This window comes from Procambarus clarkii, chromosome 71 (genome assembly GCF_040958095.1).
Source record: "Procambarus clarkii isolate CNS0578487 chromosome 71, FALCON_Pclarkii_2.0, whole genome shotgun sequence".
NCBI classification, from domain to species: Eukaryota; Metazoa; Arthropoda; class Malacostraca; order Decapoda; family Cambaridae; genus Procambarus; species Procambarus clarkii.
In genome coordinates, this window is record NC_091220.1 from 19,314,687 (window position 1) to 19,331,450 (window position 16,764).

The following is a 16,764-nucleotide window of genomic DNA, read 5'->3' on the forward strand; positions in this document are numbered from 1 at the left end:
GTGAAGCGTAATGTACGAAAGATTGAGAAAATTCGTGTTAGAATTATTAATCTTACTTTTTCGGTCATATTTAATAATATATATATATATATATATATATATATATATATATATATATATATATATATATATATATATATATATATATATATATATATATATATATATATATGCAGACACCCTTGAACTTACAGGAACCTGCGAGAAGTCACTCTGTCTCAAACCCGACACGGGTCTCATGGGAGGCATACTTCCCCCATCTCACCCCCCCCCTCCCACCATCCCCCCTCTACTTCCTATCTCTCCCCAAACACCCCCATTCCCCCCCCCCTCCACAACACCCCCCCCTCCCTCCCTCCCTCCCTCCCCGTCGACCGTCCTGGTCGCGTCTAAAATATTCACATGGGCATGCGGGAGTTCATTTATTTGTCGAAACTGAATTTTTAACTTGTAGTGCGTGGTCCTACAGCTGTATTTTGGGGTGCAGGAGGTCCTACAGCTTTATTTTGGGGTGCAGGAGGTCCTACAGCTGTATTTTGGGGTGCAGGAGGTCCTACAGCTGTATTTTGTGGGGGTGCAGGTGGTCCTACAGCTGTATTTTGGGGTGCAGGTGGTCCTACAGCTGTATTTTGGGGTGCAGGTGGTCCTACAGCTGTATTTTGTGGGGGTGCAGGTGGTCCTACAGCTGTATTTTGGGGTGCAGGAGGTCCTACAGCTGTAATTTGGGGTGCAGGTGGTCCTACAGCTGTATTTTGTGGGGGTGCAGGTGGTCCTACAGCTGTATTTTGGGGTGCAGGTGCTCCTACAGCTGTATTTTGTGGGGGTGTAGGAGGTCCTACAGCTGTATTTTGTGGGGGTGCAGGTGGTCCTACAGCTGTATTTTGTGGGGGTGCAGGTGGTCCTACAGCTGTATTTTGTGGGGGTGCAGGTGGTCCTACAGCTGTATTTTGTGAGGGTGTAGGAGGTCCTACAGCTGTATTTTGGGGTGCAGGAGGTCCTACAGCTGTATTTTGTGGGGGTGTAGGAGGTCCTACAGCTGTATTTTGTGGGTGTGTAGGAGGTCCTACAGCTGTATTTTGTGGGGGTGCAGGAGGTCCTACAGCTGTATTTTGTGGGGGTGCAGGAGGTCCTACAGCTGTATTTTGTGGGGGTGCAGGAGGTCCTACAGCTGTATTTTGTGGGGGTGTAGGAGGTCCTACAGCTGTATTTTGTAGGGGTGTAGGAGGTCCTACAGCTGTATTTTGTGGGTGTGTAGGAGGTCCTACAGCTGTATTTTGTAGGGGTGTAGGAGGTCCTACAGCTGTATTTTGTGGGGGGTGTAGGTCCTACAGCTGTATTTTGTGGGTGTGTAGGAGGTCCTACAGCTGTATTTTGTGGGTGTGTAGGAGGTCCTACAGCTGTATTTTGTGGGGGTGTAGGAGGTCCTACAGCTGTATTTTGTGGGGGTGCAGGTGGTCCTACAGCTGTATTTTGTGGGTGTGTAGGAGGTCCTACAGCTGTATTTTGTGGGTGTGTAGGAGGTCCTACAGCTGTATTTTGTGGGGGGTGTAGGAGGTCCTACAGCTGTATTTTGTGGGGGTGTAGGAGGTCCTACAGCTGTATTTTGTGGGGGTGCAGGTGGTCCTACAGCTGTATTTTGTGGGGGTGCAGGTGGTCCTACAGCTGTATTTTGTGGGGGTGTAGGAGGTCCTACAGCTGTATTTTGTGGGGGTGTAGGAGGTCCTACAGCTGTATTTTGTGGGTGTGTAGGAGGTCCTACAGCTGTATTTTGTGGGTGTGTAGGAGGTCCTACAGCTGTATTTTGTGGGTGTGTAGGAGGTCCTACAGCTGTATTTTGTGGGGGGTGTAGGAGGTCCTACAGCTGTATTTTGTGGGGGTGTAGGAGGTCCTACAGCTGTATTTTGTGGGTGTGTAGGAGGTCCTACAGCTGTATTTTGTGGGGTGTGTAGGAGGTCCTACAGCTGTATTTTGTGGGGGGTGTAGGAGGTCCTACAGCTGTATTTTGTGGGGGTGTAGGAGGTCCTACAGCTGTATTTTGTGGGGGTGCAGGTGGTCCTACAGCTGTATTTTGTGGGGGTGCAGGTGGTCCTACAGCTGTATTTTGTGGGGGGTGTAGGAGGTCCTACAGCTGTATTTTGTGGGGGTGTAGGAGGTCCTACAGCTGTATTTTGTGGGTGTGTAGGAGGTCCTACAGCTGTATTTTGTGGGTGTGTAGGAGGTCCTACAGCTGTATTTTGTGGGTGTGTAGGAGGTCCTACAGCTGTATTTTGTGGGTGTGTAGGAGGTCCTACAGCTGTATTTTGTGGGTGTGTAGGAGGTCCTACAGCTGTATTTTGTGGGGGGTGTAGGAGGTCCTACAGCTGTATTTTGTGGGGGTGTAGGAGGTCCTACAGCTGTATTTTGTGGGTGTGTAGGAGGTCCTACAGCTGTATTTTGTGGGGGGTGTAGGAGGTCCTACAGCTGTATTTTGTGGGGGTGTAGGAGGTCCTACAGCTGTATTTTGGGGTAACGGAGGTCCTACAGCTGTATTTTAGGGTGCAGGAGGTCCTACAGCTGTAGTTTGGGGTACAGGAGGTCCTACAGCTGTAGTTTGGGGTACAGGAGGTCCTACAGCTGTAGGTTGGGGTACAGGAGGTCCTACAGCTGTAGTTTGGGGTACAGGAGGTCCTACAGCTGTAGTTTGGGGTACAGGAGGTCCTACAGCTGTAGTTTGGGGTACAGGAGGTCCTACAGCTGTAGTTTGGGGTACAGGAGGTCCTACAGCTGTAGTTTGGGGTACAGGAGGTCCTACAGCTGTAGTGTGGAGGTTTCAACTCCTACAGCTGTAGCACTGTACACTGAGTGATGCTCCTCTTTGGTCCTATAGTGGAATAGACCTTGGTGCTTCACCCGCCACTCCACGCGGCTTCTGAGATTGGAATCCGTCGACGTGCTAAGATATTTCGGTAGCAAATAATTCTAAGCAACCTGGTGGCTCCCCCTTCCCCTCAGAGCAGCTCCAAGAACACTAGGGAGGATGGGCCGGCCGGAAGCTGCTGGCAGTATTCCTTGAGTCCACCATCTAAGATGCTAAATCTTATGACGATATTTGGGTATCGAACCAGTGACCTGCTGGGGCGCCGGTAAACAGATATGTTAATATCTTTCTGGTAGGTAAATAATTTGCAGTAAATTTGTGTAAACTAGCTCAATACATATTGATAAGCTATCATAACGAACATTGTTATGTATTACAAGAGATAACAGTTGCTTGTAATCATGCAACCACTTGGCGTGGACGGTAGAGCGACGGTCTCGCTTCATGCTGGTCGGTGTTCAATCCCCGACCGTCCACAAGTGATTGCTGCCACCATTCCTTCCCTGCATCCCATCCCAAATCCTTATATCCTGGACCCCTTCCCAGTGCTATATAGTCGTAATGACCTGGCGTTTTATCCTGATAACCCCCCCCCTGCTAGCAGCCTCCTCTGTGGCACAGCATGAGTATTTCTGTACCACAGCAGCAGTTACGACCGATAGCCGGTCGGCCGAGTGGACAGCACACTGGACTTGTGATCCTGTGGTCCTGGGTTCAATCCCAGGCGCCGGCGAGAAAGAATGGGCAGAGTTTCTTTCACCCTATGCCCCTGTTACCTAGCAGTAAAATAGGTACCTGGGTGTTAGTCAGCTGTCACGGGCTGCTTCCTGGGGGGTGGAGGCCTGGTCGAGGACCGGGCCGCAGGGACACTAAAAGCCCCGAAATCATCTCAAGATAACCTCAAGATAACTCAAGGAGAGAGGGAAGACACTCCACCATCTTCAGAGGATATACTCCCTAGGGCTAAACAAAACTAAAATTCGAGTTCTAAATATCCCGTCTGGAATCTAAAATGAGCCGTGATAATGCCTCTCTGGGCATGATAAGTGGGCACCCGGCACGCCCAGTGCCAAAGGGAACACTGACAGGTATTTGTGCCACAGAGAAATTAACCATCGCTTCGTCTGTACCCCTTTTTACCTTGAGTTACGTAGGTAACTCTCAGGTAACTCTTATCTCACTCTCATCTCAGGAATGTGTTGTATGGTAGAGGTCTCGAACGCCGGACAAAATGGTATTGGATGGTATTAATGTTTATTTTAGGATTTAGGATTCCATTGTTGAACGCTTTAAGTGGATGGATTAGGGAGTGAGAGGGAGGAGAGGGAGGAGAGGGGGGGAGAGAGGGAGAGAGGGAGAGAGAGAGAGAGAGAGAGAGAGAGAGAGAGAGAGAGAGAGAGAGAGAGAGAGAGAGAGAGAGAGAGAGAGAGAGAGAGAGAGAGAGAGAGGCAGCCAGCCAGCCAGCCAGCCACCAAGAGTGCCAGGGGAGGGGGGGAATGAGAGAGGGAGAGTCAAAGAGAGCGAGAGAGAGCGAGCAAGAGAGTGAGAGTCAGACAAAGAGAGCAAGAGAGAGTGTTACTAAAGTTACCGGAGTAATATAGCGAGTGAACGCCATAATAAAGTGGTGACCTCTACTGCCAGTTAACCTGTGACCTTTATTGGGTCATTGACCTCATTCCCGTCCTCTCCATCTTTACTACCCCGGGAGGGGGCTCTTATACCGGGGTTAACTATGTATATATGTGGAGGGGGGGTGTTATACCGGGGTTAACAATGTATATATATAGAGGGGGGAGTTATACCATAGTTTTCTATGTATGATTGTATTTAAATTTTGCCCCGAGGGGCGAGTTTATTGGGCAGCGTCACTCATCCTGTGAGTGGACACACCGCCATAGTGACAGTATTGGGCAGCGCCACTCATCCTGTGAGTGGACACACCGCCATAGTGACAGTATTGGGCAGCATCACTCATCCTGTGAGTGAACACACCGCCATAGTGACAGTATTGGGCAGCGTCACTCATCCTGTGAGTGGACACACCGCCATAGTGACAGTATTGGGCAGCGCCACCCATCCTGTGAGTGGACACACCGCCATAGTGACAGTATTGGGCAGCGCCACTCATCCTGTGAGTGAACACACCGCCATAGTGACAGTATTGGGCAGCGCCACTCATCCTGTGAGTGGACACACCGCCATAGTGACAGTATTGGGCAGCGCCACTCATCCTGTGAGTGGACACACCGCCATAGTGACAGTATTGGGCAGCGCCACTCATCCTGTGAGTGGACACACCGCCATAGTGACAGTATTGGGCAGCGTCACTCATCCTGTGAGTGAACACACCGCCATAGTGACAGTATTGGGCAGCGTCACTCATCCTGTGAGTGGACACACCGCCATAGTGACAGTATTGGGCAGCGTCACTCATCTTGTGAGTGAACACACCGCCATAGTGACAGTATTGGGCAGCGTCACTCATCCTGTGAGTGGACACACCGCCATAGTGACAGTATTGGGCAGCGTCACTCATCCTGTGAGTGGACACACCGCCATAGTGACAGTATTGGGCAGCGCCACTCATCCTGTGAGTGGACACACCGCCATAGTGACAGTATTGGGCAGCGTCACTCATCCTGTGAGTGGACACACCACCATAGTGACAGTACTGGGCAGCGCCACTCATCCTGTGAGTGGACACGCCGCCATAGTGACAGTATTGGACAGCGCCACTCATCCTGTGAGTGGACACACCGCCATAGTGACAGTATTGGGCAGCGCCACTCATCCTGTGAGTGGACACACCGCCATAGTGACAGTATTGGGCAGTACCACTCATCCAGTGAGTGGGCACACCGCCATAGTGACAGTATTGGGCAGCGCCACTCATCCCGTGAGTGGACACACCGCCATAGTGACAGTATTGGGCAGTACCACTCATCCAGTGAGTGGACACACCGCCATAGTGACAGTATTGGGCAGCGCCACTCATCCTGTGAGTGGACACACCGCCATAGTGACAGTATTGGGCAGCGCCACTCATCCTGTGAGTGGACACACCGCCATAGTGACAGTATTGGGCAGTACCACTCATCCAGTGAGTGGACACACCGCCATAGTGACAGTATTGGGCAGCGCCACTCATCCTGTGAGTGGACACACCGCCATAGTGACAGTATTGGGCAGCGCCACTCATCCTGTGAGTGGACACACCGCCATAGTGACAGTATTGGGCAGTACCACTCATCCAGTGAGTGGACACACCGCCATAGTGACAGTATTGGGCAGCGCCACTCATCCTGTGAGTGGACACACCGCCATAGTGACAGTATTGGGCAGCGCCACTCATCCTGTGAGTGGACACACCGCCATAGTGACAGTATTGGGCAGCGCCACCCATCCTGTGAGTGGACACACCGCCATAGTGACAGTATTGGGCAGCGTCACTCATCCTGTGAGTGAACACACCGCCATAGTGACAGTATTGGGCAGCGTCACTCATCCTGTGAGTGGACACACCGCCATAGTGACAGTATTGGGCAGCGCCACCCATCCTGTGAGTGGACACACCGCCATAGTGACAGTATTGGGCAGTACCACTCATCCTGTGAGTGGACACACTGCCATAGTGACAGTATTGGGCAGTACCACTCATCCAGTGAGTGGACACACCACCATAGTGACAGTATTGGGCAGCGTCACTCATCCAGTGAGTGGACACACCGCCATAGTGACAGTATTGGGCAGCGTCACTCATCCTGTGAGTGGACACACCGCCATAGTGACAGTATTGGGCAGCGCCACTCATCCTGTGAGTGGACACACCGCCATAGTGACAGTATTGGGCAGCGTCACTCATCCTGTGAGTGGACACACCGCCATAGTGACAGTATTGGGCAGCGCCACTCATCCAGTGAGTGGACACACCGCCGTAGTGACAGTATTGGGCAGCGCCACTCATCCAGTGAGTGGACACACCGCCATAGTGACAGTATTGGGCAGCGTCACTCATCCTGTGAGTGGACACACCGCCATAGTGACAGTATTGGGCAGCGCCACTCATCCTGTGAGTGGACACACCGCCATAGTGACAGTATTGGGCAGCGTCACTCATCCTGTGAGTGGACACACCGCCATAGTGACAGTATTGGGCAGCGCCACTCATCCTGTGAGTGGACACACCGCCATAGTGACAGTATTGGGCAGCGCCACTCATCCAGTGAGTGGACACACCGCCATAGTGACAGTATTGGGCAGCGCCACTCATCCTGTGAGTGGACACACCGCCATAGTGACAGTATTGGGCAGCGTCACTCATCCCGTGAGTGAACACACCGCCATAGTGACAGTATTGGGCAGCGTCACTCATCCTGTGAGTGGACACACCGCCATAGTGACAGTATTGGGCAGCGCCACTCATCCTGTGAGTGGACACACCGCCATAGTGACAGTATTGGGCAGCGCCACTCATCCTGTGAGTGGACACACCGCCATAGTGACAGTATTGGGCAGCGCCACTCATCCTGTGAGTGAACACACCGCCATAGTGACAGTATTGGGCAGCGCCACTCATCCTGTGAGTGGACACACCGCCATAGTGACAGTATTGGGCAGCGCCACTCATCCTGTGAGTGGACACACCGCCATAGTGACAGTATTGGGCAGCGCCACTCATCCTGTGAGTGGACACACCGCCATAGTGACAGTATTGGGCAGCGCCACTCATCCTGTGAGTGGACACACCGCCATAGTGACAGTATTGGGCAGCGCCACTCATCCTGTGAGTGGACACACCGCCATAGTGACAGTATTGGGCAGCACCACTCATCCTGTGAGTGGACACACCGCCATAGTGACAGTATTGGGCAGCGTCACTCATCCTGTGAGTGGACACACCGCCATAGTGACAGTATTGGGCAGCGCCACTCATCCTGTGAATGGACACACCGCCATAGTGACAGTATTGGCCAGCGCCACTCATCCTGTGAGTGGACACACCGCCATAGTGACAGTATTGGGCAGTACCACTCATCCAGTGAGTGAACACACCGCCATAGTGACAGTATTGGGCAGCGCCACTCATCTTGTGAGTGGACACACCGCCATAGTGACAGTATGTGGGCCTGCGGGCCGCTCCAAGCAACAGCCTATTGGACCAAGTTATCACAACTCAAGCCTGGCCTCAGACAGGGCTCAGGGAGTTAGACAAACTCTTGAAACCCTCCCCAGGTATGATCCAGGTACAAACAGCCTCCAAACCGGGTAAAAATCTCCGGTATGGCACTGAAACAAACCGGTTGGGCTTAAACTTGAACTCAAATTACATCTGGTTCATATTAATTGCATATTTATATATGCAATAATAATGTATTAATTAAAGTGTGGCCATTAATATGCTAATTGTGTCTTACTTTTATTTTTGTTGGTATGAGGGGGCCTTTATGGGTGGTGGGGGGGGGGTGGTGGTGGTGGGGGTGGTGATTGTGGTGGTGGTTGTGATAGTGATGATTGTGATTGTGGTGCTGATGGAGGACTTCTCGTCATGAAAATAGAAAGTGCAATTATCAGACTGCTCACGTATAGGGGGGATGAGAGCACGTGGCAGGGAAAGAGAGCACGTGGCAGGGAAAGAGAGCACGTGGCAGGGGAAAGAGAACACGTGGCAGGGAAAGAGAGCACGTGGCAGGGGAAAGAGAGCACGTGGCAGGGGAAAGAGAGCACGTGGCAGGGAAAGAGAGCACGTGGCAGGGAAAGAGAGCACGTGGCAGGGGAAAGAGAACACGTGGCAGGGAAAGAGAGCACGTGGCAGGGGAAAGAGAGCACGTGGCAGGGGAAAGAGAGCACGTGGCAGGGAAAGAGAGCACGTGGCAGGGAAAGAGAGCACGTGGCAGGGGAAAGAGAGCACGTGGCAGGGGGATGAGAACACGTGGCAGGGAAAGAGAGCACGTGGCAGGGGAAACAGAATAGGACCCACACAAAGGATTAAGACACAAAACAGGAAGAGAGGGACTTTAGGCCTACTAGTGTTTAACGATCAGAGGGGGGCGGGGGGTCAGGCAAAATGGAATGGGGGGGATGGGTTTAACAGGAGGGATGGGAAAGAGGAAGGGTAGCAAACATGCAACAGGAAAGGACTAGACACCCATTCCACACCCGTTCCAAGCACAGGTATGGTAATTCCAGCTCCATTCCTCTATAACTATAGGACCTATATTAACAGTTTGGTCAAAAGTAGACTACAAAGCTTCTCATTTTATATTACTCAACTAGCTGTACCCGGCCATGCGTTGCTGTGGCCGGAGGTCTCGGCTTCCCAACCATTCCCCACTCCACGGGTATGGGGTCCACTACCGCCCACAGGATGGGTATTGGGGGTCCACTACCACCCACAGGATGGGTATTGGGGGTCCACTACCGCCCACAGGATGGGTATTGGGGGTCCACTACCACCCACAGGATGGGTATTGGGGTTCACTACCGCCCACAGGATGGGTATTGGGGTCCACTATCGCCCACAGGATGGGAATTGGGGTCCACTACCGCCCACAGATGGGTATGGGGGTCCACTACCGCCCACAGGATGGGAATTGGGGTCCACTACCGCCCACAGATGGGTATGGGGGTCCACTACCGCCCACAGGATGGTTATGGGGTCCACTACCACCCACAGGATGGGTATGGTGCCCACTACCGCATCAAGGAAGTGGACCCTAATCCGAGCCAAGGAAAAAATAATGCACCCCTGTTCCACTGTGTCACGAGAAAGACATGGATCAGGTGAAGGAGTTCCGCTTGAGAGACCACTGGCGTCTAGGGGGGAGGGAGGGAGGGAGGGGGTTGTGGGGGTGAGGGGAAGGTGGGGAGAGAGGGGGTAGAGGGAAGGGGGGGGGGAGGGATGATTCGCTGTCATTTAGCCGTGCTGACCAGGTGGTTTGGGCGATACTTTAACGAGGCGAAGCCAAGGTCATCCAGGCGAACGATCTGTCACCTCTGGATTTTCAGAGCTTCTTGGTTTAATCTTCTCTACCTCTACCCAGCTGACAGCTGGGGTCTCTAAATGACAGCTGGGGTCTCTAAATGACAGCTGGGGTCTCTAAATGACAGCTGGCATTTCTAAACGACAGCTGGGGTCTCTAAATGACAGCTGACATTTCTAAACGACAGCTGGGGTCTCTAAATGACAGCTGGGGTCTCTAAATGACAGCTGGGGTCTCTAAATGACAGCTGGCATTTCTAAACGACAGCTGGGGTCTCTAAATGACAGCTGACATTTGTAAATGTCACCTGGCATTTGTAAATGAAGAAACACATCAATTATGTGTCCGTGGGAGGTGTGCGTAACGAGAGATCGTCAACACCTGCTTGTCCTGACCCTACCTGTGCTGCTCGCTAATTGTGTGTCGTGTTAAAATACAATTATCATTGTATGACTACATTATCCTCATAGCTGAGAGAGAGAGAGAGAGAGAGAGAGAGAGAGAGAGAGAGAGAGAGAGAGAGAGAGAGAGAGAGAGAGAGAGGTATGAGCTACGAGGAGAGACTACGGGAAATAAACCTCACGTCGCTGGAAGACAGAAGAGTTAGTGGGGATATAATCACCACGTACAAGATTCTCAGATGAATTGATAGGGTAGATAAATACAGGTTATTTAACACAAGGGGCACACGCACAAGGGGACACAGGTGGAAACTGAGTGCCCAAATGAGCCACAGAGATATTAGAAATAACTTTTTCAGTGTCAGAGTGGTTGACAAATGGAATGCATTAGACAGTGATGTGGTGGAGGCTGACTCCATACACAGTTTCAAGTGTAGATATGATAGAGCCCAATAGGCTCAGGAACCTGTACACCAGTTGATTGACGGTTGAGAGGCGGGACCAAAGAGCCAGAGCTCAACCCCCGCAAGCACAACTAGGTGAGTACGCAATTTAAGGATTTTGGAGTTATATCATTAGACACTTGGACATTGGAAAGGTCGGGCCCAGGAGCTGAACCTCGACCCTACAAGAACACAAACACACACAAACACCCACAAGAACACACACACAGACAACCTACCCAATAGAACCATAAAAAAATAAAACACAGTACAGTAAAGCACAGTACATAAAGGTCTGAAGAAGAGAAGGTATAATACCCTCAAGTGACAGAGAGAGGGAGAGAGAGAGAGAAGGAAGGAAGAGGAGAAAGAGAGATAAGGAAAGGAGAAGAGAAGGGTGGAAGAGGACAGCTGGAAGTCATTGTTTTGGGCAATAAAAAGGCAGGAAAGAGGAAATGTCGTGGAGGTGAGGACGTCGACTGAGGAATGTTTTGCGGCGGATTAGGCAGGAAAAGGGGGAAGAGAAGAATAAAGAGGAATGGTAGAAGTAAGAGGAAAGGGGGGAATGGTAGAGAAGAGGTCAGGGAACATCGCCAACCCAAGAGAAATGTCTGTCTGTCGCAACTAACCGGTTGACGCTGCCACTTGACCCCTTGACCGCAGAGGTGGGGGTCAGGAGGGGGGTCAGGATGATGCTGTCAAGTTACAACCTTCTTTCAGGCAACAACGACCCTACACACACATCATCTCCGGCCATAAGGCTGCCTGTCCCCCTGCCGCTAGCGGGGAATGTCGCCCTTGTGAAGCTACCTATCATGTAACTCAAACTTCACATGTGACGGGGGATGATATCAAGGTTAAACACCGTTGGGTCTGGCTAGTAAATAGTTGGGTGATACGCTGGCAGGTCAACCATTTACTGTACATTTGTTTTTCACCCATCTAATTGTACACAAATTTATAAAGTAACTCAGGACACGAGGAGTAAATGAGTCGTTTGGGATGAGTAGGAAGGGTTATCTCACAGTGAGGGAGGTGTAGGGTAGGGGTGAGGGGTGAGAGGGGGAGGGAGAGAAGGGCACCAGTGCTTGAGAGACGAACAAGGAGCTTCTTGTCTTGTCTTGGAGCACGTAAAGGTTGATAGCATTTATATCATCCTTTAATTTCTTACACATACAATTAAGTATATATACATATACATATATATATATATATACAGGCGATGAGTCACAATAACGTGGCTGAAGTATGTTGACCAGACCACATACTAGAAGTTGAAGGGACGACGACGTTTCGGTCCGTCCTGGACCATTCTGAATCGACTTGAGAATTGTCCAGGACGGACCGAAACGTCGTCGTCCCTTCAACTTCTAGTGTGTGGTCTGGTCAATATATATATATATATATATATATATATATATATATATATATATATATATATATATATATATATATATATATATATATATAACTGAAAACTCTAGTTTTCAGTTGCATATATGCTTGGGGACCATTCAAGCTTGTTCGCATTTGTGTTGCTCAAGTGGCCCCCAAAGTGAGGTGATTTGATGAAATAACTATGTCCAAGTTCACCACCAAGTGCCGTCGGGACGGTGGGGAAATAGCCTCGGCTACCATCATCTTTTGTACAGTCACGGTTGGTCAAGTGGTTAACGTACCAGGTACGCCAGTTGTATAGTGCCCCTGGCTGTATGGGTTCGAGTCTCTTCTGGAGGTGCTAGTTTTGCTGTTCCTGAATTTGAGCATTGGTTCCATATCTAATGTACTCATCTAGTTGTGCTTGCGGGGGTTGAGCTCTGGCTCTTTGGTCCCGCCTCTCAACCGTCAATCAACAGGTGTACAGATTCCTGAGCCTATTGGGCTCTATCATATCTACACTTGAAACTGTGTATGGAGTCAGCCTCCACCACATCACTTCCTAAAAATGTGTGTGTGTGTGTATATGTGTGTGTGTGTGTGTGTATATGTGTGTGTGGTGTGTGTGTGTGTGTGCGTGCGTGCGTGTGCGTGAGCTTGTCGGAGGTGCTGTGCCTACCCAGCATTATTGCTCGTAGCCCGTTAAACGCAGATTGGATGAAACATTGGGGCCATTTGGGCTCTTGGAGGCTTATTCCATTTGTCTTCCACTGCCTCACATAACACTATTTTACAATGAATTTCATTCAAATGAGAGTTATGGTTTTTTTGGGGAGGTTCGACTTTTGTTGTTCCTTGTGTTATTAGTGTTGTAGTTGTTTGTTGTTGTTAATGTTGTCATTATCATTGTCATTATCATCATTATCATTATAATTATCATCACTATCATTATAATTATCATCATTATCATTGTAATTATCCTCATTATCATTGTAATTATCATCATTATCATTGTAATTATCATCATCATCATTGTAATTATCATCATCATTGTAATTATCATCATTGTAATTATTACCCTCATCATTGTAATTATTACCCTCATCATTGTAATTATCACCATCATTGTAATTATTACCATCATCATTGCAATTATCATCGTCATTGTAATTATCACCATCATTGTAATTATCACCATCATTGTAATTATCACCATCATTGTAATTATCATCGTTCGTTCTCCTTTAACTGGAACCATCCATTCATCTCACCATCACGCCGTGGGACTTAAAATTCCCCACCACCTACGGGGCTATTCATGCCCGTGCCGCCTCTTGGGGATACTAGATTTTTATCAATCAGCTTTAAGCTACTTGATCAGCCAGGCTGTGATGGCTGTGTTGGCCCGGGAGGCCTGCTAAACCACCTTATCCTCCCCGGTGTGTAACTCAATGGTGACTAAGTAGATATATATGATAGACTGGTTATAGTGACTAAATGACTGTTCCTTCTCTTCAACTAATTTGAAAATATAGGGAAAATAATGACAATCACTCTGGCTGTTAGGCAAATCGATATTGCATACTTGGCTAAGTAGCAGGGTTTTGGCTATTAGGTACGTGGCTCTTTGTTTATTTTAATATATATTGTGTATATCAGATTTAATATATATGAGAAGAGAGTAGGGGGGAGAGGTCTCTCTGTCTCTGTGTCTCTGTCTCTCTCTCTCTGTCTCTCTCTCTCTGTCTCTCTCTGTCTCTCTCTCTCTCTGTCTCTCGCTGTCTCTCTCTGTCTCTCTCTCTCTCTCTCTCTCTCTCTCTCTCTCTCTCTCTCTCTCTCTCTCTCTCTCTCTCTCTCTCTCTCTCTCTCTCTCTCTCTCTCTCTCTCTCTCTCTCCTTCCTCTGCAACATAATATCAATGAATTATAGCGGGTCTTTGGAGCTGTCAAAATAGCAGCACCTCGAACGAAATCTTATTTCCATCCGTGCGAGATCTCACCGTGTAGCTCCAATACACACTGGAGCACCCTACTCCTCCTCCTGCTTAAGAAGTGTGGCACGCTCACTTCCAAGACCACTATTGTCACTCTCCTCGCATCTTCCTTCCTGATTGTACGCTTGTGTGGGTGTGTGTGTGTGTGGGTGTGTGTGTGTGTGTGTGTGGGTGTGTGTGTGTGTGTGTGTGTGTGTGTGTGTGTGTGTTGCTTTGGAGGGTTGGTGTGTGTTTTTTGTGTTGTTTGTTAGCGTGATTTGTTTGGTTATGCTAGCATGGTTGTTTGGTTGTGATTATAAGTATAATTTTTTATATTCCTATAACTATATTTGTTAATTATTGGATTATATTAATTATGAAGGGAGCGGAAGGTGAGGTCTATGCTCAAGAATTCACTTTGATGTATAATAAGAAAATGCCACGAAACTCCCAGACAATAAAAATATCCTAGACATTAAAAGTTAAGAAAACAAAGAAATTCCCAGACATCAAAATTAACAAAAAAATACTAAAACAAGGAATTCCCCAGCATTAAAATTTATAAAAAAATCCTAGCCAAACCGTACTAAAAAGAGCGAATTTAATTCGTAAGTTCAACTAAACTATTGTTACCGGCGAAGAAACCTTTTGGCATTACGATGAATGTAAGAGATATGTATGTATGTATGTATGTATGTATGTATGTAAGTATGTATGTATGTATGTATGTATGTATGTATGTATGTATGTATGTATGTATGTATGTAAGTATGTATGTATGTATGTATCCTTCTGAAGATGTATTAATATACGAAAGTACTTAAGGAAATTTCTGTTTCATTTTTCCTCCGTGGTCTGACATTGTCACATTTTTAATCACGTGTTTATTTTCGTGATATACACACGTATGTATGTATGTATGTATGTATGTATGTATGTATGTATGTATGTATGCATGTATGCATGTATGTATGTATGTATGTTCAGATTGCGATAGGTCACAAACAGAGGTTAGAAGTACACAGATAGATGAGCAGGAAGCAGGTCGATAGATTGGAAGCAAATATTGAAAGGTCGTAAGCAGGGGTTAATAGTTGGCAATTAGAGGTCAATAGCTCGTAATTAGAGGTCAATAGGTTGCATTTAGGGGTCAACATGTCAGAACCAGAGATCAATATTGCAGTTAGAGGTCAATAGGTCGCAATTAGATCCCAATAATTAGCTCAAAATTAGAGATCTTTATTTTGTTCTATAATGAAGAAATCAATTGTTTTCTAATAAATAGTTTTGTTGATGTCTCTCCAACTATAATATATATCTCACCAACCACTTGGGGTGGACGGTAGAGCGACGGTCTCGCTTCATGCAGGTCGGCGTTCAATCCCCGACCGTCCATAAGTGGTTGGGCACCATTCCTTTCCCCCCGTCCCATCCCAAATCCATATTCTGATCCAAGTGCTATATAGTCGTAATGGCTTGGCTGCTTTCTACTAATAATTTACCTAATTTTTCTTATTTCTCTGTCTATTCCTCTCTTTATTCTCTCTTTTTGCCTCAAAAACAAATAAACAATAATTGAGAAATGAGAAATGAGGAGGTTTAAAGAAAACGGGCTGAGACACGTTTTCTCAAACCGGGCGGTTGCTCCCCAAATATATATATATATATATACTGTATATATATATATATATATATATATATATATATATATATATATATATATATATATATATATATATATATATATATATATATATATATAATATATTATTTTGCGTTCGTGGGTCGTTTAGTGATGTCATTAGCTTCTTAATTGTGTGTGTCGTGGTGGACGGGGTTTTTCGCCTGTTTCAGCTGTTAGCGAAGAAAATGAACGCAGCGAACTGAATGTGAACGTGAGAGCTTTTATGCTTCTGGGGTTTGGATTGTTTGGTCTTATTTAGTGAGGTGTCTTCTTGTGGTTGTGGTCTGTGGTGGTTTGTGGTGGTCTGTGGAGGTCTGTGGTGGTCTGTGGTGGTCTGTGGAGGTCTGTGGTGGTCTGTGGTGGTCTGTGGAGGTCTGTGATGGTCTGTGGTGGTCTGTGGTGGTCTGTGATGGTCTGTGGTGGTCTGTGGAGGTCTGTGGTGGTCTGTGGTGGTCTGTGGTGGTCTGTGGTGGTCTGTGGAGGTCTGTGATGGTCTGTGGTGGTCTGTGGTGGTCTGTGATGGTCTGTGGTGGTCTGTGGTGGTCTGTGATAGACATGATAGCACAAGCTATCATGTCTAATATGACAATTAGTCATGATAGCTTGCTCTCTCTCTCTCTCTCTCTGTCTCTCTCTCTCTCTCTCTCTCTCTCTCTCTCTCTCTCTCTCTCTCTCTCTCTCTCTCTCATCAGTCCACAACAAACACACAGGCTTGTATTAGTACAGCATAAAAACATCAAGCTCAGCACTTTATGGTTAATACAAGTTAAGTGTTTGAGTTTATTTTATTACTAATTGTAATTTAGATTGTGTGTGTGTGTTTACTCACCTATTTGTATTCACCTATTAGTGCTTGCGGGGGTTGAGCTTTGGCTCTTTGGTCCCGCCTCTCATCTATCAATCAACTGTGTGTGTGTTTTATTGTGTGTGTTAAATTAATGATACAATGTGTGTTTAGGCACTCTGATGAAAGATGTGGAGGGTGTGGAGGAAGGGGGGTGTGGATAGAGGGGTGTGGATCATCCACAGGTGAGGGAATCTGGAGTCAACG

At 47.9% G+C, this 16,764-nt stretch overlaps 1 protein-coding gene across 1 annotated transcript; it reads right to left on the reverse strand.

Annotated features, from left to right (window-relative positions):
* Positions 1–443: 443 nt before the first annotated feature.
* LOC138356282 (uncharacterized) lies at positions 444–12,457 on the reverse strand. The gene is made up of 2 exons (XM_069312259.1): positions 12,361–12,457; positions 444–1,300 (listed from the first exon to the last, which is right to left on the reverse strand). The coding sequence occupies exons 1-2, from the start codon at positions 12,455–12,457 to the stop codon at positions 444–446; spliced, it is 954 nt and encodes a 317-aa protein (XP_069168360.1).
* Positions 12,458–16,764: the final 4,307 nt, after the last annotated feature.

Coding starts and splice junctions, on each gene's coding strand:
- LOC138356282 (XM_069312259.1), bottom strand. CDS start 12,457: ATGGAACCAATGCTCAAATTCAGGAACAGCAAAACTAGCACCTCCAGA. Junction 1,301..12,360: donor CTATACAACTGGCGTACCTG/GTACGTTAACCA, acceptor CACAAAATACAG/CTGTAGGACCTCCTACACCC.